General features: G+C 45.0%; 1 protein-coding gene across 3 annotated transcripts in view; it reads left to right on the top strand.

Moving 5' to 3' along the window:
• The window catches only part of LOC119133530 (receptor tyrosine-protein kinase erbB-4-like), a 118,353-nt gene extending 94,725 nt beyond the window's left edge, over positions 1-23,628 (top strand). The window contains exons 18-27 of one of the 3 annotated variants that reach the window (XM_037269486.1): positions 5,188-5,310; positions 5,406-5,504; positions 7,264-7,446; positions 16,111-16,272; positions 17,397-17,472; positions 17,639-17,785; positions 18,879-18,976; positions 19,068-19,238; positions 20,135-20,420; positions 21,405-23,628. In XM_037269486.1, coding sequence (XP_037125381.1) covers positions 5,188-5,310; positions 5,406-5,504; positions 7,264-7,446; positions 16,111-16,272; positions 17,397-17,472; positions 17,639-17,785; positions 18,879-18,976; positions 19,068-19,238; positions 20,135-20,420; positions 21,405-22,180 — 2,121 coding nt within the window. In that variant the 3' untranslated portion in view covers positions 22,181-23,628. Of the gene's footprint in view, positions 1-5,187; positions 5,311-5,405; positions 5,505-7,260; positions 7,447-16,110; positions 16,273-17,396; positions 17,473-17,638; positions 17,786-18,878; positions 18,977-19,067; positions 19,239-20,134; positions 20,421-21,404 lie in introns of all 3 variants that reach the window. The other 2 variants (XM_037269497.1, XM_037269476.1) reach the window with 2 other exon arrangements.
• The last annotated feature ends 701 nt before the right edge of the window (positions 23,629-24,329 follow it).

The raw sequence follows: 24,329 nt of genomic DNA, 5'->3' as shown, positions 1-24,329 counted from the left end.
GCGAGACATTTTCAAACAGATGCTTTACATTGTTCGGTCCTATCGGTTTCAAAATCAGGTCAAAATACAAACAAAATGGCCGTATTGTGCTTGAGTCACTTTAGCTCAGGGGTGTTAAACTCATTCTTAATGTGGGCCACTTTGTAATTGCGGCTTCCCTAGGAGGGCCGTTATGACAGTGACATCAAATAAATGTTTAATGAAGACATATAATTATTTTTATTATTATTGTTCAAATTACTGTAAAATAATAATAATACATTTATCAAGGATCATGCAAGTTGACATGATTTGCTTTCACGGGCCATATAAATGACATGGCGGGCCGGATCTGGCCCCCGGGCCTTGAGTTTGACACCAATGATTGTGACTGTTAATTACACCTAACCACACGAGGAGGCATCCGTGTGAGTTGTCCTTGAGGAGCATCCTTGCTGTATCTCCGCACGTCCGCACACACTTCAGGGTCAGGTTCAGTCGTGTCATCGCCGCAGGCCCCACCACTGCCCCATAGGAGTCCGCTTGTCATTCCACGTTTGGATCATTTTCAGGTGAAGGCAGCAGCTTGTAGGCAGCTGTCAGGCTGGAGGCAGAGGAGGTCGGTTAGCTGCAAGAACTTTCGCCCTTTTCTCATCCCCAAACGCTCATCTTCATCCACTGGTCATCCAGTCAGGAAATCGTGACGGACTTTGATTTATGAACAGAAAAGGAGCTTTTTGAAAACTCTTGTTTTAAAGGATTGTGCATAAAAAGAGGTTTGGTTTCCGGGGGGCTTCTTCAAAAATTCCAAAGAGACATGTTTGAACTACACATCATCAATGGAGGCTCCTCTCAAGGTGACGATAGGGGAAAGTCTGAGTTAAAAGAAGAATGAGTCACAGGGGAGACATAAAAATGGGTTCACAGATCAAAAGTGAGGGAGGAAAAAAAAAAAGAGATGAGATGGAGCAACGAAAGACAGCGAATGGCAAAACAAAGGAATGAACTAAGTGTGCTTTGCAAGTCAACAGTCTTCACAGCGCGCTTGATATTGAAATGGCCGCCGTGTCCTCAGATCCCAGTTTGACAGCTTGTACTGGAGGCATCTTTTTCTCAACTGACACAAGAGGTGAGCTCTCTGTTTTACCCTCGACGCCCCAAAAAAAAAAAAAAAAAGCCAACGGGCCCCGGACACTGAGCCTTCATCCAGACACTCTTGATCTCAGTCATCAGGGTGTGTTATTTGTTTGAATTGAAGATCGAAATTTCACCAGCCTTGCAAAAAAGTCTCCGACTGACAGTGAGGCCTACGAACGCCTCCCGTGTGTTAAGAAGGCAAACGCTTGAGTAAGCAGAGGAAAGAGTTTGAGGGAGAAGGGAGTCGATCCTTTTTTGCTGAGTTTTTGTTCAAACTATTTGTTCTCCCTGAATTACGACATTTCCTGCAATTACCGTAATTTTCGGACTATAAGTCGCACCGGAGTATAAGTCGCACCAGCCATGAAATGCCCAAAAAAGTGAAAAAAAAACATATATATGTATATAAATCGCTCCTGAGTATAAGTCGCCCCCCCACCCAAACTATGAAAAAAAACCGCGACTTATAGTCCGAAAATTACGGTATATATATATACACCAAAGTCGGTGAAAAGTTTTCAACTATGGTTGAGTCTCCAAGAGAATTACAAGATATTTTCTCAATCTATTTCCAATATTGTGGCAGATTTGAGTCACTGGGATTCAGCACCCTCATTAATTATGTAGCAAATCACTTTTGAAAATAAATGTGATTCCAGCCAGATGCCTTATTATTTTTAATCAATTCAAAGGGGAGCAACTAGTAATTAATCTTCACTGTCTGTTTTGATTTTGGACACGTTTGCATTTTTTAATTCAAGTTTTGCATTATGATAATGTCTTGGACGCAGCTGGCATCGAAAACAAAACCAAAAAAAACACCCGGTAAGATGATTGCAACTTTGTTCTGATTCTTTTCGAGTAAGTTTAGATAAGGGTGTTTTTCTTGAACTTGCGTCTTTCCATTTCCCAGTGGAGCAGTGAAAATGTACACCTGTGTGTTCATTAATGCATGAAGGTTATTAATTCTTCAAGCCTTGTCTTGTTTGACGGTGGAGCACGTAGCTTATTTGTCCAGCCAAACTCACCTCGCATCGCCACTGTGGCACCGGCGGAGCTCATTGGGCCGAGGCACGCCGCGTTATTAGCCAGTAAATAAAGTGGCGCCGCGAGCCGAGAAGAGCCGGAGAGAATCTCATCTACGGCCACGGGCGTGCTTTCTATTTACCGGCTCGGTCGTGTCACTCTCTTGACGGCTCTCGTCGTGGCTTCCGTCCAGCGGCCTCCTAATGAAACAATAACAGCGACAGCCTGTCGCCATTTGTTCTGATTACAGCTTCACCACGGTGTCGACTCGGTTTCGCCTCCCCTCTCGCATCACTCTTGCTTTCTTGTCACACGTGGTCGGTGAGATCAAACACGTGGATGCTAATCATGCTCTTTGCCCAAATGTCGCGCGGATTTGATGGATGATAACCAACGCGGACAAACCTCTTCCCATTTATATTTCACATTCCGGAGATCCCAATTGTTCAATAATAGATGCGCTTCCATGAAAAATTAGTTTTGTGAAATTTACATTTTTCAGCATCAATACTGGATTACACGCTGAAGAAAAAAATAGCCTGCGTTGTTAGCATCGACTCTTTAAAATGTCTTTAAAGTCCCACTAATGCTGATGAGGAAGGCAACGCTGTTAGTTTGCTGAAGAAAAATTTGCCTGCGTTGTTAGCATCGACTCTTTAAAATGTCTTTAAAGTCCCTCTAAAGCTGATGAGTAAGGCAACGCTGTTAGCTTGATGAAGAAAAATTACCCTGCGTTGTTAGCTCCGACAATCTAAAATGTCTTTAAAGTCCCGCTAATGCTGATGAGTAAGGCCACGCTGTTAGCTTGCTGAAGAAAAATTAGTTGCACTGACACTTTAAAATGTCTTTAAAGTCCCTCTCATGCGGATGAGTAAAGCAACACTGTTAGCTTGTCCGTCTTATTGGGGTTAGCGCTAACGTTTCCACGATAAAAGATGAGAGGACAGCCATCACGTCCTTGTTCAACACGCAGTTTCCATCTCGTTGTAGTGTTAGCACAGAACGCTAACAGCTGAACACGGGATTTATGAGGACCAGAACACCGACAAAGCATAAAACAAAGTCGAAAGAAAGTGAGCTGGAGCCAAAACAGGCACGGCCATATTGGAAAAAGAAAACGGTGAGTTGATCTTAAAAGTTTGAAGAATCGGATAGTTGGAATTCCATTAGGAAGAGAATGAATTACCATTCCAGGTGAGCTAAGAAGTCTAATGGAGTAATTAATTGATTTAGGTTGTTTTTTCCTAGCTCGGCCTGCTAACCTACTTCCTGCCGTGACATCACAGCGGGTCTCCGCCTCAGGGCTTGAATCCATCAAGCAACAAATCACTAACAGGCCCAAGTCGTCCATTGTGTGCGGGCGGCGATTTCGCAGCTCTTCTCGCCGTGATGGTTTTACGTCACGTCCAGCGAGCGCTTGAGTGGCTGACCTGCTGATGTATGCTCTCATTATATTGTTTGATGGCAGTGGTTGAGCGGCGTGATTATGCCGCTGATAAACCGCAGCGCGCCCGGGCTCCGATGGGCTCATTAAGACGCGGATCGATCGGACGCATTGACTTGTTGTGTGCAGGGATGTGTGTAGTGTGCCTCCATATGAGCTTCCGTTCGGGTGGCCGGCGGATGTCGATACGATTTTGCCAATATTTACGAGTACGGGCTGTTCAATTTGCCGTTTGGTTGGATTTCTGTCCGCCTCTTACTTCCCCTCGGTTAGCTCGATTACAGGTGAGGCCTCGCTTGTTTCCATTAAGAGGTTTTGTGGAGTGGCAAGGAGAGCGGCTGGCCGGCCAACGGCTCGGTGTCAGCTTTCACCGGATGCCAGGTGGAGCTGGTCGTAAACATTGGCACGGAACGGGCTTGCTATGTGCACAGCCGGTGAGATACGATTCTCGCTCTGCCGCGCTAGCAGCTGACAGCGGACAGATTTGTTCAGCGCAGGCACGCTCCAGCTAATGTCGGGAATGTTACCACCTTGGAAATATTTGTGTTCCAGAATGTGTGTAAAATTTGGACACGAATTCCAAAATCCTCGGTATCGGGATGGGACAGTCACTGATTGTTTTGGTTTCGTTTGACACAAATCATTGCTGCCGACTTCGGAAGTCAAATGTAACAATTGCTTCCAGCGGCTCTGAATGTGTTTTTTTTTTTTTTTGTATTCAAAGAGGAACATTTCTGACTGGAAGTGAAAAATGTCAGTCTGCAGCAGATAAATTGTCGCGTCAGTAAATTCAACTCAAGTCAGTTTTAGGCCCAGCAGAGCTTCTTCTTCTACTACTTATTAGTTGACACGAGCACATATGTATCTACGCTGGTGAAGCCCCACGCCATGTTCAGTGAAAAACTAAAACAATGAAACGCCCATTGTATTTGAAATCAATATTTACAATCATCTCGTCATCATCAATCATCTCTCTAACGCAAACAGTCAATAAATATAAATGTACATACAAATGTTTATTGAAATAAACATTCATTAAAAGTCCATTACAAGACACCGCTTCCGTCTCTCTCTTTCTGTCTCTCTCTCTTTTTCTCTCGCTCTCTCTTTCTCTCTCGCTCTCTGTCTCTATCTCTTTTTCTCCCTTTCTCTCTCTTTCTCTCTCTCTCTCTTGCTCTCTTTCTCTCTCTCTTTTCCTCTTTCTCTCTCTCCCTCCCTCCCTCGCCCTCTCTCTCTCTCTCTCTCCATCCTCTCCTTCTCTCTTTTGCTCTCTCTCCATTCATGTTCCAAACCTCCAAATATATAAATAAAATACTGGCCTCCAACAAAGGCTGCAAATTCTGTTGTTATGACAACCAATCAAAAGTAAGTTGTGAAGCATCACTGATATTTGACTTTGATTTAAAGTGACTATTAGTGGCGATCGTAATAATTCCGACACGCATCAATCACGTGACGTCATTTTTATCAGCCCAGAAAGCGGGGCGTTTTTCCACCACGTCCGCCGATTTTTTAAATTTTTCATTTGTCAGGAAAATGTGCATCTGTCCGTCAGTGACGGATTGACGGACTGACACGATTTGTGTTTTTTTTTTGGTCAGCTGGTGGAGCCCCTGACCCCCAGCGGAACAGCCCCCAACCAAGCTCAGCTGCGCATCCTCAAGGAGACGGAGTTGAAGAGAGTCAAAATTTTGGGCTCGGGGGCTTTTGGGACGGTCTACAAGGTGAGTGAGCCAACCACATTTAAATCTCGATTTGCGTATTGTGTCTACCCAGACTTCGACTTTTTGGATATGACAATAATTGCTTGATTTTCTAGGGCATCTGGGTACCAGAAGGTGAGACGGTGAAGATCCCAGTGGCTATTAAAATCCTAAATGAGACCACCGGCCCCAAAGCCAATGTGGAGTTCATGGACGTGCGTATTCCCGTCGCCTGCCACTTTGTTGGATTGCGCACCTGGTTGTAAATTTTTATGAAAGTAGCATCTCAGGGATAAAAATGAACTGCCAAGACTGGATGAGACTATTAAAAACACCACTTGTTTATGATACGCGGCTTCGCCGGAGTCCCGCCAGGCTGGAGAACTTTTTGTTTTTATCACCCCTTCCCACCTTGCTTTTCCCCTCTCTCTCTCTCTCTCTTTTTTTTTTTTTTAACCAATTTTTCTTCTTCACACTCTCTGGATTTCACTGGTCCCATTTTGGAGTTCTCTTCACCTCCCGCCTCTCGTCTCTTCTAGCTCACCCATCTCTCCTTTTCTCCTGTTTCTCCCAGCGGGACTCTGCGTCCATCCAGAGCCAATATGCTCACTCCGTCAGTTTGTTAAACAGCAATCTAAAGGCAGGCTCACGCCTCGCCACTAAGAAGCCCCGCCACTGGAGTGCCAGCTCCGAGCACACGCTCACTCATGCACGGGCGCACACACGCACACACCACAACAACAAAATGTTCCCCAGGTGATGGCGGCGGCGGCGCTAGCTCGATTTGCCAGCGTTGGCAGATATGCGAATGTGAGTGGCCGGATTTGTTATTTGAGTGTATGCAATTTGCCAAAAAAGCATATATCGATGGGAGAGGTCCACTTCTTCAATGTCGTCGGTCGGATGTGTGTATTAAAATGACTTTGATGGGAAAATAGGGTCATCTGGCTGTAATGGAGGTCAATGTTCAGGAGAGAGGAGAGGAAGAAAGTAAAACAGCTGCACTACACACACACACACACACACACACACACACACACACACACATAAGTTTAGTCCTGCCTATGAAGCTTTGATAGCAGGACCCATTTTTTGTCTTCTTAGACTTAACTTTATTCATCCCAATAAATAAAGCGCGTCGCAATAAATAAAAGGGTTGAGTGAGAAATCAATAACAATAATAAAGTAATAAATAAAATAATTGAATAATTGTTTTTTTTCCATTTCCTCCCTCTACCTTTTTTTGTTAAAAAATGTGAAGTGGGAGCGCTTTTAACTTGAATTTTTTTATAATAAATAATAAAATAAAAAATAGTAATTAAAAAAACAGCCACATCTCTATTTTTTTTAAAGTGAAGACAATTTGCAATTGTAGTATCGACACAAAGTCGATGCACAATTTGTCTTTGCGGGCCAAATATAATTACACTGCGGGCCAGATTTTTGCCCACGGGCCACAGTTTGATTCCGCTAGCAAACTTGGATTGACACACTACTCTAAGAGTAGAGTCTACTGCCAGCCCCGATGGTGCCAAGTCGCCCTCTGAGCGTTTTAAAGCGCCGTGCAAGGTCGCGAGTCTCGTTCACATCTGCCGTGGCCTACATTTAATTACGCCGGTGCAACATTTATGAAACTCTGCGTGAAAATGTGGATGGAAAAAGGTTGTGTTTGCGCTGCTTTGAAGACTTTCCGCAGTGTTTTCTTGAACTGGGAGAATACTCCACGGGCAAGACGCGGCATGCAAATTTGGTCGGCAACCCATCTTCATTTATGCATCCGTCTCCACCTCCGCTCGGAATATAGTGCACAAGTAGTCATGCATAATAGATACACGGACGGGCGCCGAGTTTCTACTATGAGAGCAGAAGTTGATATTTGTTGACAAACAGACGTGATGACTCGGAAAGTTCAACTTGTGAGCGGAATGGAGAGTAGAGAGTGCTCTTAGTTGCTTTTTGTGTTTGACCCAGGAGGCGCTGATCATGGCCAGCATGGAGCACCCCCACCTGGTGCGTCTACTGGGAGTGTGCCTGAGCCCGACCATCCAGCTGGTCACCCAGCTCATGCTGCACGGCTGCCTCCTCGACTACGTGCACGAGCACAAGGACAACATCGGCTCGCAGCTGCTGCTCAACTGGTGCGTCCAAATCGCCAAGGTAGGTGTCGATGATCCGGAGGAAAGCCGGGTTTTTGTTTTTTTCTCAAGTGCTTGCTTTGGTCATATAAAATGATTATTCTATATTATTTTATTAAAATTATTTATTTAAAATTATTATTTTATATTATTTTATTACGTTATATATTTAAAATGATTATTTTATATTATTTTATTACAATTATATATTTAACATTATTTTATATTATTTTATTAAAATGATATATTTATTATCATTATCAATGAAATAATAATAATATTTTTAATAATAAAATCATTTTAAATCATTTTAAATAATCAACCTTTTTATTTCTTTCATCAAATGGTGGGACTAAATGAAATAAACTGCATCTTAGATCATTTTTGTAAGGAGACTTTACATGTACTTTGAATATCTTCAAAAGTTTTAAGCTCACGTGAAAATGGGTGGATTTAACTGGTGACGTTTTCTAAGTTGTGATGGACATCCTGATGTAAAGACCTTGGAAGAACGGCTGAGATGTTGATCCCTTGTCCCGAGGGAATCTTTTAATGTCAATCCAAAATGTTCTTAGTCTACAGCAAAATTGGCCTCACTGTTGTAATAATTGGATAATACATAAAAATGCTTGATCAGCAATTATCATTCCAACCCACATCATGGCCAGGTCAGGGTCATTTTCTGCCACCAGGTACCACCAGATAAGACTGCTGGGATTGATTTTGCCATTTCTGTTTGGCCGGTCCTGTTGGTTCTCCCGAATGAGTGATCAGAGGATAGGTTTGATGAGGTGTGTGTGGAAGGGCTTAACCCTTGACCCCCCCGACACACACACACACACAAATGAATCTAAGTGCCTGAAGAGCAGGTTACTTAAGCCGCTACTTAGCGCTGTAATTGGATTCGATTGTGGCTGTTGCTCGTAAGATAGTGAGGGAGAGTGGAGCGCTTGATGGCAAGTCATTTTTTGTGACTTGTTGCGCATGAAGTGATCTTGCACTGCCTGACTGATTTCATTTGAATGACTTTTTATTGGACAAATTATATCATCGAGCTAGCATGAGTAAGGCTCATTTTCATTTCCACCTTGGAAAGATGTCGCAGTAACAAAAGTAAAGTGAGCCAACTGGCAAATATAAAACGGTCTATCCATTCACCCATCCAGTTATCCTTCCATCCATCCATCTATCCTTCCAGCCAGCCATCCATCATCCATCCATCATTCATCCATCCATCCATCTATCCTTCCATCCATCCATCCTTCCATCTATCCATCCATCCATCATCCATCATCCATCATCCATCCTTCCATCCATCATCCATCATCCATCCATCCATCATTCATCCATCCATCCATCCATCCATCCATCCATCATCTAGCCATCCTTCCATCCATCCATCCATCCATCATCCATCCATCATCCATCCATCCTTCCAGCCATCATCCATCCATCCATCATCTAGCCATCCTTCCATCCATCCATCCATCCATCATCCATCCATCCTTCCAGCCATCATCCATTCATCCATCCATCCACCCATCCATCCATCCATCCATCCATCCATCCATCATCCATCCATCATCCATCCGTCCAGCCATCCATCCATCCATGCATTTGCCCATCCATCCATCCCATAATATCCATCCATCCATCCATGCATTTGTCCATCCATCCATCCATCCATCATGCATCCATCCATCCATCCACCCATCGATCCTTCCATCCATCCATCATCCAGCCATCCATCCATCATCCAACCATCATCCATCCATCCATCCATCCAATCTGAGCTAAAATTGCATTCAACAAATTTAAAGAAACATTAAAGACACTGTTTTGGCGGGAGAAAAGATCATTTCCTTCCAACGGCCCATGCAGCCCCACCGCCAGCGCCACGACAAGTACACAAACAGCCGTATGTGGGCTCTGACCCGGGCAGGTGACCGCTGCGCCGCAAATAGATTGGCTACGGCCTGTCGCCAGGCACTGACTCTCTATCACTGAGTGTTTTGGGCATTGAGATAATGGCTGTCATTAATCTACAGCCACACACAAAGCTGCCGCACTTGCACACACTGGCACAATGACTGACACTTGCATCAACACACACACGCACACACACAATGTAGCACAGCTCAGTCGCTTTCAATCTTTTAATTTATTAGTTTGTTCTTTTCTTTCCTCACCTGTAAACACCTCCCCCGTCTTTTTTCCCCACTGAGGCCAAGTGCTCTATTTAAAAGAAGTCAAAGTTTGCCCTTTAAACATTACCCAAGATACACTTGCACCATCAAGTGAGTGTGTGTGTGCGTGCGTGCGTGCGTGCGTGCATGTGTGTGTGCGTGCATGTGTGTGTGTTCTCAACTTCTAAAATTGAACCAACCATCAGTCATTTGCCGATTCTCTTGTCTGCTGAGTAATTTTTCTCTCGGTTTTAGATTATGAATGGAATAATTAGGTCGGCCATGTTTTTTAAATCAGTGGCTGAATGAGCCACAGGGCCGGGGGACTGATTTCATTTGGCTGTCCTTCCGCCATGGCTCTCTCTGTGTTCCTCTCGTCGGGCTTTCCATCATCGGAGGTGCTGCGATGATGTGACGAGCTTGGCTCGCCAAAAAGTTGCGCGTCTTGACCGTCGTCATTGAGGTCATGCAAGATCGCTAAGAACACTCCTAGTGGTGAGATGACGTGCACAACATGCCCTGCGGGGGGACCCCCCCCCCCCCATCTCGTCAAGCAGAGCTGTCATGTGCCGGGTGGCGTTTTGTTGATTGACAGGGCTAATGATGGTGCCAAATATTGACCTTCTCCGAGGCGAGCCCGATGTAGCCCAGTACTGCATTGTGGTCAAATATTAATGAGAGGCTGCATCGGCGATGGTGTGACAATTTCGATTTACTCTGCGCGCTTTCAGCCATGTCAAAACGAGGAAACAACACAAACAAGGACATCGTTTAGCAAAATCAGCAGTCACCTCCTCTGACAGGGTCAGCTCTAATCTTGATCTGCGTGTGTGTGCTCAGATTTTAGATCCTCGATATCGGCTGACGTTTTCCGGGCTAGATTTTGGACATTTTTGAAGTTTGATGTCCATTTGAACTTTTCCCATTACCATACATCCCTCTTCAATCTGTGCACGCATCGTATAAACATTCAGCTTGTTAGAGGCCCGCAGGTAGGCATTGATTCTAAATGATTCTTTTTTTTTTTTACTCAGCATATACATGCAAATGATCATAAATATTTAAGCGTGTGAGTGTTAGTCGACGATAGCGACCTCGTTATATTCTGGCAAGTCTAAATAATGCATGCTGTCGTCAAAGCTATTGACTCTGAGTGATGAAGATGTTCGTTTGGGTGCCGAAAGGTAATTATGATTAGTTAAGTGGGGAGCAACATGACTTGTGTCTGCGCCATCCGTTAATGTTGTTGAGCTATGAGGAATGGCGCAATGGGTCTGAGAAGAGGGGGAAAAAAAAAACATTCTCGCTCTTGTAACGCTAATTCTTCCCAGCCAAAAAATAACGAGGCGTCGCACTGAATAAAACCTTGTGAACTAAATGAAATGTTATTTTAATGGAGTCCGCCGCCAATTTACAGCAGTGCAAGCAACTTCTTTGTCGATTGGCCGAAACAAACGATTCTTCTTTTCTTTTTTTTTTTTTTTAAACTTCCTTGTTTTTTTCCTTTCTCTACTACTTGTTATTTATAGAGTAAGAATTTAAAGCCGCCAAAGGGCCGGAGAGTATCGATGTCCGGTGACTAATTTCTCCCGGACTTCATCAGATTGCACTCCCATAATTCTTTGTGAGTTTGTCAGGAAGCCCTGCTTAGTAAACAGTGCGAGACACGCACATGGGTGGGCGGGCGTACGTGGAAAGCGATCCCCGGGAGAACGTGTCCCTGCTGAGGCAACAAAATGAGGGAAGTGGGCTCAGGGAGAGGTGATGGGGAGAACAGGCAGAGGAGGGATAAGACCCTGGGTCTTTCTAATTATCTGTAAGGATCAGCAGTGCTCAAGGATGCGTAAGGGGAGGGATTTGACTGCCAGATCCACTGGGGAAGAATGCCTGATTGGATCGGTCACCTCTCTCCCCGCACAGCCATTACCGACGCTGCCTCCAGCTCAGGCTCATTAGACACAGGCCTGTGCGCGCATGCAGATGAATGGCCGCCGCGGAATTTTTAAACTTCCTCCTGCTATTCGATTTGTTTTTTTTGTATTTAGAAAATTTTTAGTTTTGCATCTTTCGGGTTTAAGTGGTCGCTGAATTGGAAGCTAATGAGGCCAGAACCTGCTGGAAATGCAGATTGACAAGTCACAAAGGCTCAAGGAGCAATATGTGAAAGATTGAAATATAAGTCCATGTTTGAAATGCCAGAAATAGTTGCATGAGACTTGATATGAAACAGTTTTGGAAATCTTTGATTGCAGCCTCAAATAGTGACCTATGCACTCTGATAGTTAAGGAGTACTTGTGCCTGCCTAAAAAGACGCATTTTATTTTTTTTCTCTGAATTATAAATCTGATTAACATCTTTAAAAATATATTTTTTTTATTTTACATCCAGATTGATGTGTTCGGTTTCTATTCTAGCTACTGTAATTAAATCTTGGCTGTACAGTCATTATTTACTTTTGTTACATTCCCTCCCCACTGTCAGCCATGGACCGTTCGAATCATCATCATGTCGCTTTCCCCTCCCGCCAGTCGCGCGGATGTAATCGACAAAACGGCAAACTTCTCCCTCATCTTGTCTGCCGGTGAAAATTAGCCGAGGTAATTAAGAATTATAACCGCTCAGTGTCACAGTAAGCGGCGGACAAATTACAGGCATTACTGAGAAGTTTGTGCTGAGCTGCTTTCAATGAACAGCGTCTATCGCCTCTCCCTTCGGAATGGAGAGGCGGATGAGCTGACGGTGAAAGCCGTCATTTCCGTCCTCACCACCGGTGGCGACCCGCAGCCTCACGGGATCCGACGGCAGCTCTGTTAATTATTGCTCGGATACGATGCCTCTGATGATTGGGTGATTACTGATAAGGAGGAGGATATATATATATATATATATATATATATATATATTATTTTTATTTTTATTTTTATTGAAATCACAATTCGACGTTCTAGAAAGGTCAATGAAATGGTATATGGTACATTTTTATGAAACCTGAATTTCTAGACAGACAGACAGACAGACAGACAGCTAGATAGGGAGATAGACAGGCAGGCAGGCAGGCAGGCAGGCGGACAGGCAGGCAGGCAGACAGACAGACAGACAGACAGACAGGCAGACAGGCAGGCAGGCAGGCAGGCAGGCAGGCAGGCAGGCAGGCAGGCAGACAGACAGACAGACAGACAGGCAGGCAGGCAGGCAGGCAGGCAGGCAGGCAGGCAGGCAGGCAGGCAGGCAGGCAGGCAGGCAGGCAGGCAGGCAGGCAGGCAGGCAGGCAGGCAGGCAGGCAGACAGACAGACAGACAGACAGACAGACAGACAGACAGACAGACAGACAGACAGACAGACAGACAGACAGACAGACAGACAGACAGACAGACAGACAGACAGACAGACAGACAGATAGATAGATAGATAGATAGATAGATAGATAGATAGATAGATAGATAGATAGATAGATAGATAGATAGATAGATAGATAGATAGATAGATAGATAGATATTTTCCATGAACCCCGCACAGCCCGTACTGTTTGACTCAAATACGTATCTTTGCTTGATAGATGCGTTTTTTGCCAGCGGTTTGACTCAAGGTCGACTGAGTGCAGCGCAAATGGGCGGAACGTTCAGTGCAGCAGAAGCATAGCTCACATTCACCAAGCGTTCATTAACCATCCGGCATTTTGGAGCTCAGGGAAATAATAGCAGACAGGACAGCACATTTTGCCAACTTATTTCCCCCCTCTACTATCTTCTGAAAATTGCCCTCATGTGCTTTTCCAATCTCGTATTTGTACATTTTTCATGGCGGTATTTTTGCAATACAATTAGCATGACTCTGTTCGCTTGCTTTCCGTTCTAGGGCTCGGGATATGATAGACGACCACCTGGACCACCTGGGCGGTCCTTTTGTGCTCGTTGCTTATCGCACTGGTCCCAGTCCTCGACGAGCAGACAGGCTCATATTGCTCGCATTGTTTGAGTTTGCAGAAGGGGGAGGGGCTTGAAAGAGAGATGGATGAGGAAACCAGAGCTTCAGAAACTAAGCACCCTGCCATTCATGGATGTTTTATGTTGGCATAGCCATGCATCAAAAAAGTGCTTGCATTATTATCCTCAGCAGCAAACTTGCTAAAGCAATAACATGTGCTCCTGCTAAAGTTCAAAAACATCTCTTCTTTTTTGAAATCACATCAAAATCCAATTCAAGCCTCTCACCTGACAACCCTGTTTCTTAGTATTTCTCCACGTTGTTTCCAGCCAAGCTTTTATCCCGTCACCCTCGACCTCTACGCCAATAACCTGACTCAACTTTCCAATGTTTTTCTCCTCACTGGAGAGAAGGTGCCGCTGGGTTGCCCGCTACCATAACCTTGCGTGGTACAAGTTTTAGAAAAAGAAATCAACAAAGCTAATTTTCTACCCGTGCACCGGTCACCGGCGGGTCAGTGGAGCAAACGGCATCTTTTCTCCAGCCATTAAACAAGCTTTTAAAAAGAGCGCAGAAGTGGAATGGCAGATTTGAAATTTCACAACACAATTTATTTGATCTACGTTTTCATTATTACCGTATTTTCCGGACTATAAGGCGCACCGGACTATAAGGCGCACCTTCAATGAATGGCCCATTTTAAAACTTTGTCCTTATATAAGGCGCACCCTTAATGCATCATGTCAGATTTTGAATCCAAATCAAATCATTCTCCATTTTATCTTTTTTATTTCAACGTCAGACGCAACAAATTACTTTATAATCACAAAATAATGATCCATAGTCTTTTTGATTCATGATTCATAGTCTTCAGCGGGCCACTTATGATTGATTTCATGACACAATGCTTCGGGCCAGTTTAAATTTAGGAATTTGGTCCATATATAAGGCACACCGGACTATAAGGCGCACTGTCGGCTTTTGAGAAAATTTTAGGTTTTTAGGTGCGCCTTATAGTACGGAAAATACGGTAATACAATTCTTTTTTTGCTCGTGAAAGAAATTTTAAAAAAGAACAAACGTTTCTGTGTCACGTACACAATCAGCAACGACCCATTGTGCCAGTGTCCCCGGGCTCTTTAATCGGGCCGTGCTTCCTCATCCTCTATGGGGGACGCCGCAGTTTACCGCCCGGGCAGCCGACCGGCCGGCCGGCCGGCCTGGCTGAAAGTTAATTGGCTGGCTCCTTGAGCTGTTGTACATTGTGCTGTCAGCGAGCCGGGCTCCCCTCATTGCCCCGTCGCGTTTAGTCGAAGTGTATTAATGCACTGTGTGGCCCATTGATTCCTAATTCCTCACAATGTCCGCATCGGGGATAAATATCGCTCGACGCGGTCGTCTTCCGGCTTATTGTAATCAACATGGCTATTGATCGGGCTGTCTGAGCTCGGTTTGCGTAATTTATTTGAAATCCACTTTCAGTAATAGGGCGGCATTTTGGCGAAGAAAGAGGCTACATAATTGTGAGGCTCCCAATAGGAAAGGCCGGACAAGCAAGTGGTGAAATATATCTTTGGTTGGAGGAGAGGTGGTCCCCGTCTGTCTGTCTGGGCGAGGCCCGGCCGGGCGGATGATGGATGAGGGTTCATCTAGCGGCGGGGCGGCCGTCGATCGATTTTTATCCTCGCATTTGTCTGGGGAGGAGTCGGCGCGAGCCGGCTCGCCACGTCGGCCATCTCAACACAATCCGGTTTGACACGCGTCTTGTCCTCTTCAGTGACGAGTCTCGTGTGCCAATAGAGGCGTCGTTGATTGTGTGTATTGTCTGAAGAGCGCCGCGACTGTTTCCCGCCTCCCTCCTTGACAGGGTGTTTTTATTGATCCACCTGCAAAGTGGCGTCAACTTGTTGAACATCTGAGCTCAAACACTTCAATCGGCCTCGCCTGGCTGCTCTCTGATTTCTTCAGCCATGAACGCATGCGGCAGGCATGCGTGTGTGTATTTACCCGTCTGTAATGATGCGTATGTGTGTGTATGTGTGTGTGTGTGTGTGTGTCCCTCCTCCGTACAGCCCATTGAGCCACAAATGAAGGCTGCAAAGAAAAGGTTGCTTCTGTACGCCTGGCGATTTTTGTTTCTCTCATACGCAAACTTTATGTCGGATTTATCCATTTTCTTTCCACAATAGTGGCGATTTGTATTTCTTTGTTTTAATGTTCTTGTTCCACTACGGCGCTCAAGCGATTGCTCTTCTATCGCGTCTTCTTCACGTTGCCGCAAACAAGGTTCAAATTCAAATGTCCAGAACACGGGTGGAAAAACTTCACGTCAATGACAGGCACAAAACACAAAAATGTGGCATCCGACACAGAATAAAGAACATCAATTCGGCCAAATAATATAATGAGCGCAGAAAAACTTGACACTTTGCCTGCTATGATTGATTCGATTCAATCGAAACATATGCTGAGGAGAAAACGCAGTTAAGACAATGCCGAGACTTTCAGTTTAAGTGCATTGTAACATGATTATTATTTCCATGAGATCATGTTTTGGCTTCTTGGATTCCCTCAGGGAATGATGTACCTGGAAGAAAGGAGACTGGTCCACAGGGACTTGGCTGCCCGCAACGTCCTTGTGAAGTCCCCCAATCACATCAAGATCACCGATTTTGGCCTAGCGCGGCTGCTGGATGCGGACGAGAAGGAGTACAACGCAGACGGGGGCAAGGTCAGCGTAAGTCTGTTGTGCTTACTTTTATCAACACGCACAAAAGTGTTTGGCGAAGGAGAAAAATATATCGTTGGTGATTGTGAAAGTACAAAGAGTATTTATCTTGAAGCTTGAGATTTATTACCGCTGCCATTTAGTTTACACTAAAAAAAAACACAAAACTTAGAAGTAAAGCAGTTATTTAAGTTGGAACAATTTTATTTTTGTTTTTATTATTGACATTCATTCAATGTTAGCAAGCAATTATTTTGCTCCAAAATCATTTGCTGATTTATTTATTTTTTGCTTACCGTATTTTCTGCACTATAAGGCGCACCAGATTATAAGGCGCACCTTCAATGAATGGCCCATTTTAAAACTTTGTCCATATATAAGATATATACATTTGGCCCGCGGGCCGGACTTTAGACACGCCTGCTGTAGTGGCTCAATATTGGTCCATATATAAGGCGCACCTGATTATAAGGCGCAGTCTGCTTTTGAGAAAATTGGAGGTTTTTAGGTGCGCCTTATAGTGCGGAAAATACGGTATTAAAGTTAAAGTAAAATATAATAAATATAATAAGTTAAATATTTAAATTTCTTTGTTGAAAATGTGGGAAAGCCAATTTTCAGATTAGCAAAACATTGAAATATTTTCTTGAACTGAAAATTCTATTTTTAAAACTGTATCTGTTCATTTCATCGCCTGCCCCAGCCTTGAAATTTTGACTTCACTCAACTTGTTTGGCTGCTTCGTGGACAATTTCCTGTTTATAGTTTAGCCTTTAATTTTGCAGGTTTAATATACGTATTTATCGGGACGTGCTTGTTGCTTCCGCCCTGGCCCACACTTGCCATCAAATGTGCACCAAATGACCGATACCGTCTCATTTCGCACCTTCAAAGCGCACATGATTTTCAATCGTTTCAGGCCGAAGCTAATCGCTCACCACACTTGAGTCATATTGAACAAAACGGCGCTGCCTGAAAGCGCCGTCAATACTACAATCGCTCACAATCGGCCGCTCAATAGCTCAGGCAACCGATGCTAAACCGGACGAGACCACCTGCATAATCATGCAAATATATGAGCTGACTGTTTTTGTTTTTATATCTCACCTTTCAATATTTATTTCCCTTTTCAGATGCCTGTTAAATGGATGGCTCTTGAGTGCATCCACTACAGGAAGTTCACTCATCAGAGCGATGTGTGGAGTTACGGTGAGTGCAAGGAAGCTAAACGCTTTTCATCTCAATCTTTCATAACCTTGCACCCCGTGGAGGAAATAACCCGGAAATCCTGTTTATTCCCTTTTTGCTGTTCACACTTGCATGGTCATATTAGTGAGCTTTATTTTATTTATTTTTGGGCCCTTGCATCTATCAGGAGTGACCATCTGGGAGCTAATGACGTTTGGAGGCAAACCGTACGACGGCATATCAACGAGGGAGATCCCGGACATCCTGGAGAAAGGAGAGCGCCTGCCCCAGCCGCCTATTTGCACCATAGATGTCTACATGGTTATGGTGAAATGTAAGAAGACTTCATTGGTAACTTTTGTGTATGAATCGAATGGAGGTCAAGTTGATGTGTTAAGGAAAAATGAATTTTCATTTTCCATTTGGACTATTGCTTCTCATGGCCCACTTGTCCCATGGCTTCCTTCAGAACATGCTAGATGGTGTCCATGGTGAAATTTGCAGACAGAGGTCAGACATTTACAAAAATCCAGTCCAAGATTTGGACCCTAGTTGGCAGCTATTAACAGCTTGGCCGTTCCTCACTCAACAATGGCGGTGTGACTTTTCTCTTTGGCAGCAATTACCTGACATGAACTCTCTCTTTTTCTCCTAGTTGAAATACCAAGCAACAGAAAAAGTGATAGGACTCTCAGAACATGACATCAAAACATATTCCCAAGATGAAAATGTTAATTCAATTGAAATGTCACCCTATCTAATATTTATTCAGCAAATGTAAAAGCAGCAGCAATGGCTTATGACAGTTCGGAAGAAACATTGCCCCGCAGCTTTTTAGCCTTCCAGCAATGCCCGTGGACTCCGCCGTCTACCTGTGGTGAATAAAAAGTCATAATCTTACTTATGCACGTCTGGGCCCATTTGCTTGTAAGGTCAAAGAGATTCACTTTACTTCAAAAGGAACCGAGCCGCCTTTGTCAGGATTTCCTTCGGGGACGATCCGTTACATCTGACCTCATTCTGATTTAAAAAAAAAAAAAATAGGCTTTATCTACCCGCAGCATCCCGAACCTCACTTCCATGTCCACAAACGTAACGAAGGTACCACCAAGAACGTCAGTAACCGCGAGTGCTTCTCGTCTAATGAGAACACGCCACCTGGCCTTTCGCTTCCCCTTCGGGGCTTCGCCAGCTGCGGCCGCGTGGATTCAAAAGTGGGCCGAACACCCGCCCCGCCAAACCTGCTTCTCTTTTACCTAATTTACCACTTTGAGTCGCCCTTGAGCGAGGCCCCTCCATCGGGCAAGCTGGCGTTTCCGGCAAAGACCAGATGGGTTGCCAGCAGCCCGAATGCGCGGCACATTTGGCGTCGGAAGACAATATCAGCCGTCTCGTCTTCATTCTTAGTCCGTGTTTGTCCTTTCCAGGCTGGATGATTGATGCCGACAGTCGGCCCAAATTCAAGGAGCTTGCCGCAGAGTTCTGCAGGATGGCGCGGGACCCGCAACGATACCTGGTCATTCAAGTAGGTTGACAGACGTAAATCAAATTCAAAAAGAACAGAGGAGCATTAATAATTGTAATCCAATCTGTTTTGGAACATGGCCAACTTTCAGGGAGACGATCGGATGAAACTGCCCAGCCCCAACGATAGCAAGTTCTTCCAGAGCCTCCTGGATGAGGAGGATCTGGATGACCTGATGGATGCTGAGGAATATCTGGTGCCTCGTGGTTTTGACGCAGCTCATCCGTCATACCCAACGAGACCTCGTGTTGACTCCAACAGAGTAAGTAATATCAAGCCTCCTTTAGCCTTCATGGCTGACCTGTCAAATAAAATCAAAATGAAATTTATTTATCATTTTCACAACAACTTTGGCTTTCGTTTCAGTTTAACTCTCTCAATAAACATATTGAAAATGCAACTCAAATCTAAAAAAGTGCCGCTAACGTAGCATTAGCAACCGTTGCAATTCAAAATCTTTGCTGCTGAACAGGCAAATGATTTATTCATTATTCAGTAAACGTTCAATTACGTATGTGTACTTTGTCACTTTGCTTATCTTGTGTGTTCTAGCCTTTAAATGAACACGTTTGGGTCAAAAGATTTGGTGTTTGCTTTCAAAGTGCTGCTAACGCTACGTTGGCGGATGCAATTCAAAATCAAAGGCGAGTCTGAAACAATGCTTGAAAGAGCCAAAGCGGAGACGGCTTGAGGAGGAGGAGGATATGTAACCCCGGAATGTTTCTTTCCTTGTTGTGTTGTTTGTAGCGGAACTTGCTGTAATTACCGCCGTAGCACGTGAAGTTGGCTTGAGCGCAGAGGAGTGGGCCAAGGTTAACTAGCCTGCAGCAAGCTAACGCAGCTCCACAGAAAAGCCGACGCTCTCTCTGCATGTCGTGTTTTGTTTTGCGGTGGTCTTTTCGCTTCTTTTTGCAGGCTCAGGTGTGCGACTTGTTGCACTGCCTGGCTGCGCCTCTCGTGCTTCCCTAAGGTGGATGACTACACCCACGGAATTTTTCACGGAATTCTTTCATCTGCCAGCTGCGCAGATTAAAAGTCTCGCATAGTTCGAGCTGGATTCTTTTGGTCGCTTTAAACCTGGGCTGAGTGGTCATTATGAAATCAATAGATTCATGAAGTCAATATTTATGTCATGAATCTATTTTCTGTCTTCATCAGAACAAGTTCGGCTATAGGGAAGGAGTGCCGAAACTCTCCGACGGACCCCAGACGGGGGCCCAGGCACCCGGTGTCAAACAAGAAGCCACCGGAAGCCAAGGGTCCGCCATGGAGGACCAGCGTTGTAACGGGAATTTGCATAAGAAGAATCTGAAGCAAGCTGGAGCTGAAGACAGCGGCGGGCAGAGGTACAGCGCTGACCCCACCATCTTCCTCGGGGATAGGGTTCCCAGGGACGAAGATGGGGACGGATACATGACCCCCATGAAAGACAAGAGCTCTTCAGGTAGGATGTCATTTCCGTTTCGGAGTCAAATCGGAATTTCCAAAACAAAGGACGAACCAGCTAAAACCGACATCAACTCGGCTCTCCGCTAGAAGAATCAAAGGATCGCTGCTCACCTGCTGAGGGCTTTTAAAAAATATTTTGAGGAATATTTCAAACGAATGTGGTCTCTTCTCAAGGTTTCTCATTTCCCCTAGCTGGAGTTTTGAGTTTTTCCTTGCCCTTTTGGGAGTTTAAGATCAGGGGATGTTTGAGAATATTTGCCATTTTTCACATGTCCTGAGTGTTGTTAGTCACCTAAATGTTGAACAGAGAGTGTGATTTACCGAAGTCAAATTCCTTGTTTGGCACGCTCAAACATGGCGAATAAAAAACTCTTGAATCTTGAATCTTACGACGTCCCATGGTTTGCGGAAATAGTCCCACTTTGATTTCCTTCTTTTATGTCTGAACGTCCATTAACACCGTTTGACGGCGGCGCTCGTCAGCCTCTGATCGTAATTCGACCCAGCGACCTTATCCTCATGCTGACGCTTTTGATTTTTGAGCTTCTCAAAATATAACAAGGCCCCAAGCATAATGCATCTGATGCGGTGTCAAGGAGCGCAAGAGTGGGCAAAATCAATAGGTTTCACACCCCGCCATAATCGCGCTTGCAAGCAGCCAAGAGAGTTCGTTTGTTGGCATTTCAGCCCCCGGCAGATGGAGATTCCAGTGCCAAAGAACTTCTGGCAAGATGCCTGTCTGGTCCTGAGTGGCTCCCATTATCACCATTATCATGTCCCCTTTCCATCTTCTTTCCTCATTAGCAAGCGACCTAACTCTCGATCTTCTCTATCTCACCTCTCGCTATCTAGTGCTCATTCCTTCCAACTTCCCCTCCGTTTTAATGTCTGACAATTTCATCTTCTACTTTCACAAACTCCTCCTTGATTTCTTTCCTCCCTCCCTCCCTCCCTTCTTCTTCCCTGATATGTGCTACAGAATACCTGAATCCCATCGAGGAAAACCCCTTTGTGTCGCGGCATAAAAACGGGGAGATCCACGCCTTGGACAACCCGGGCTACCACAGCACACCAAGCAGTCAGCCCAAAGGAGAGGACGAGTACATCAACGAGCCCCTCTACTTCAATACCTTTCATAGCGCGGCCGAGACCCTGCGAAGAAACGGCCTGCCTCTTCCCTCCCAGACTCCCTCTTCCACCTCAGGGTCCCACCTCCCGCTTAGCATCCAGACCAGCCTGCCCCACTACCCTCTCCCCGCAGCTCAGCCATCTCCATCTGCTATGTCCTGCCACCACGGTACACTGACCCACATCCTCCACGCCCACCACGCCGTCAAACCCGCTGGCCTTCCCGTTTCCACCGGGCAGAGCCAAACAGGAACTACTGCCCTGGCTTCGGTGTGCCAGTCAGGTGTCCCGGCCCCCGACGGCCACGGCGGTCTGCCAGCCTACCAGGGCCACGCCGCCTCGCAGCCTGCCAGCCTGCTGAAGCACGGCGGACAGACAGCAGGTAAAGCCGCTGGGAAGAAGCTGAAGGTAACCTTTGACAATCCGGAATACTGGCAGCACAGCCTGCCGCCCAAACCGTCTGACGGCGCCAAGAGCGCCGCCGCTAACGCTAAGCTATACTACAAGCAGAACGGACACATACGACCAGCAGTAGCCGAAAACCCCGAATACCTGTCTGAGTTTTCCCTGAAATCTGGCCCGGTTCTGCCGCCGCCTCCCTACCGGCAAAGGAACACCGTGGTTTGAAAACTCCCCAAACGCTAATGCCACAAACTCCGCCTCCTCCCCAATCCATTCAAGACTGTAGCAACAAGCGGTCCACACCGAGCAGACCCAGATAAGGACGTTTCTGGCCTGGAGATACGGACTGCCATCTTTGACACGGCGATTGTGGAGGAAGTGCCGCACGGCGGCGGGAGTTCTGGCCAACTGCTGTCTCAACCCACTGCCAGCAATTCTGCTGTGACCGTTTCAAAAGCGGAACTACACTTTGTTTGATTTTGTTCCCCCCCCCAATGCATAGCGATATTTATGCACACAAACGTGTTTCACACTCACTAACCTACGAAGGACTCAAAACAAGCGTTTACTTGGCTAGAAGTACGAGAGAGGACAAACACGTGGAGGAAATAAATCTGAAAGCTGATTCGTCATATTTGTAGGTGTCCAATCGAACGAGACATGCAAAGAAGTCCGATTATCTTAAATCTGTGCCGGCCAAAGCTGTGTCATGGAAATTCAAGGACCAGTCTTCTCATGTGAATTTAGACAAAAGGTGTACATAACAAAATAAAGTAGTGGATTATATTTTAGAATCTGTAAAGACAAGACAGTCTACAACGCTGGAATACTGCAGTATATTTTTACACAGAAACATTCTAGGGTGCCATTATTTGTGAGAATATATTTCCATAAATCGTTAGCCCCCTTTTTTTGGCCATGAAATAATATTTGGTACCTTAACTCATTCACTGCCATTGACGCCTATAGACGTCAAAGCTCTATTTCAACTGAGCTAGCGGTGAATGAGTTCATTTGGTATTCAAAAGGGGCGTGGCCTTGCTTAAAGGTAATTGAACAGCTTTTTTTTTTCTTAGCCAGACATAAATATTTGAAAATAAATACAGATATACGTCAATGTTGTCAAATATAACACGGGTCACAAAAAGCTACAAATCTTCTGAGGTTCAGAAAGTATTTCAAGTTCGGTGGGGGGCGAGGTGTCATTGTCAAAATGACAAAACACACGTTTGTCACTTGGATGGTTTGAATTTTGGAATTTCCAAAACGTTCTTGTCGTGACGATAAACAGCCAAAACATTTCAGTTTTTATCCATTTACAGTTAAAAAAAAAAATCATTCTGTCGACGCCATTAATGATTCTTTCTTCTGCCAAGTCGTCAAGCTTGCCAAGTTATCCCGTTGCGTTCCTTTCCCTTTTTGAGGATCCCCCTTTGTCACCGAATCAGCTCATCAACTGGAGCTCCCGACTGTGTCTTCTGTTTTTCCTAAGGTTGTTTATTTAGTGTGTGTTTTGAAAGTACATCCTCAAATCCAAAACCTCCCCATGAAACTCTTTAATCAAAGGATGCTTCTTCCAGAAATATCCAACTTGTTTATCTGCTCGTTCACCACTTCAGAGCGTTAGCAAAGATCAGTGGCACTGCGTCGGCCAAGAGTTCATGAAGGAAACTGATCGGTTTCAAGAATCTTCTTCTTCGTGCGCCAGTGTGTGTGCGCGCACATGTGTGTTTGTTCGCAACAGTAGTCATAATCTTTCTCTGATGGCACCATGATTATTTAATGAAGGAGTATTTTGTAATCCCGTTTGGAGCTGCAACTCAACTGAACCGGAGACACTATTTAATGTCGAGTGTGAAATATTTATAGCACGTTTGAGCTTGTTTATCATACGGAAGGCACTGCCAAATGTGGGTTTCAAGGAAAGCGGAAAAAAGGGACCACGGTGATTTGAAGCAGGCATGTTTGTGCTCCAAATGATTGCGCAATCTCGGTGCAGACATCGCTGGTCTCACGTGCATCCTCCCTCCCGGCAGTCTGGAAAACTTTTTTTCAAATTAGCGTAACTCCTCGTGGAAGCAATAATTTCCTCTTGGCTGAGCCACATTGTCCTTCTCTGTTTTGTTTACATCCCCTTTTGGCGTTTCCTATGTTATGTGACAGGTGTCAAACTTAAGGCCCGGGGGCCAGATACGGCCCGCCACATCATTTTATGCGGCCCGCAAAGACAAATTGTGCATCAAATTTGCGTGTCATTACTAGAATTGTCTTCACTTTTAATAATATCTTTTTTTTTTTTATATTTGACCAGTTTTTACTCGTCTGATTTGAAAACGAGTTGTCAGATGGTTTTGTCGCTTTTACTGTCTATAAT

This window comes from Syngnathus acus, chromosome 2, assembly GCF_901709675.1.
Source record: "Syngnathus acus chromosome 2, fSynAcu1.2, whole genome shotgun sequence".
NCBI classification, from domain to species: domain Eukaryota; kingdom Metazoa; phylum Chordata; class Actinopteri; order Syngnathiformes; family Syngnathidae; genus Syngnathus; species Syngnathus acus.
This window is presented reverse-complemented; position numbering and strand designations above follow the sequence as displayed.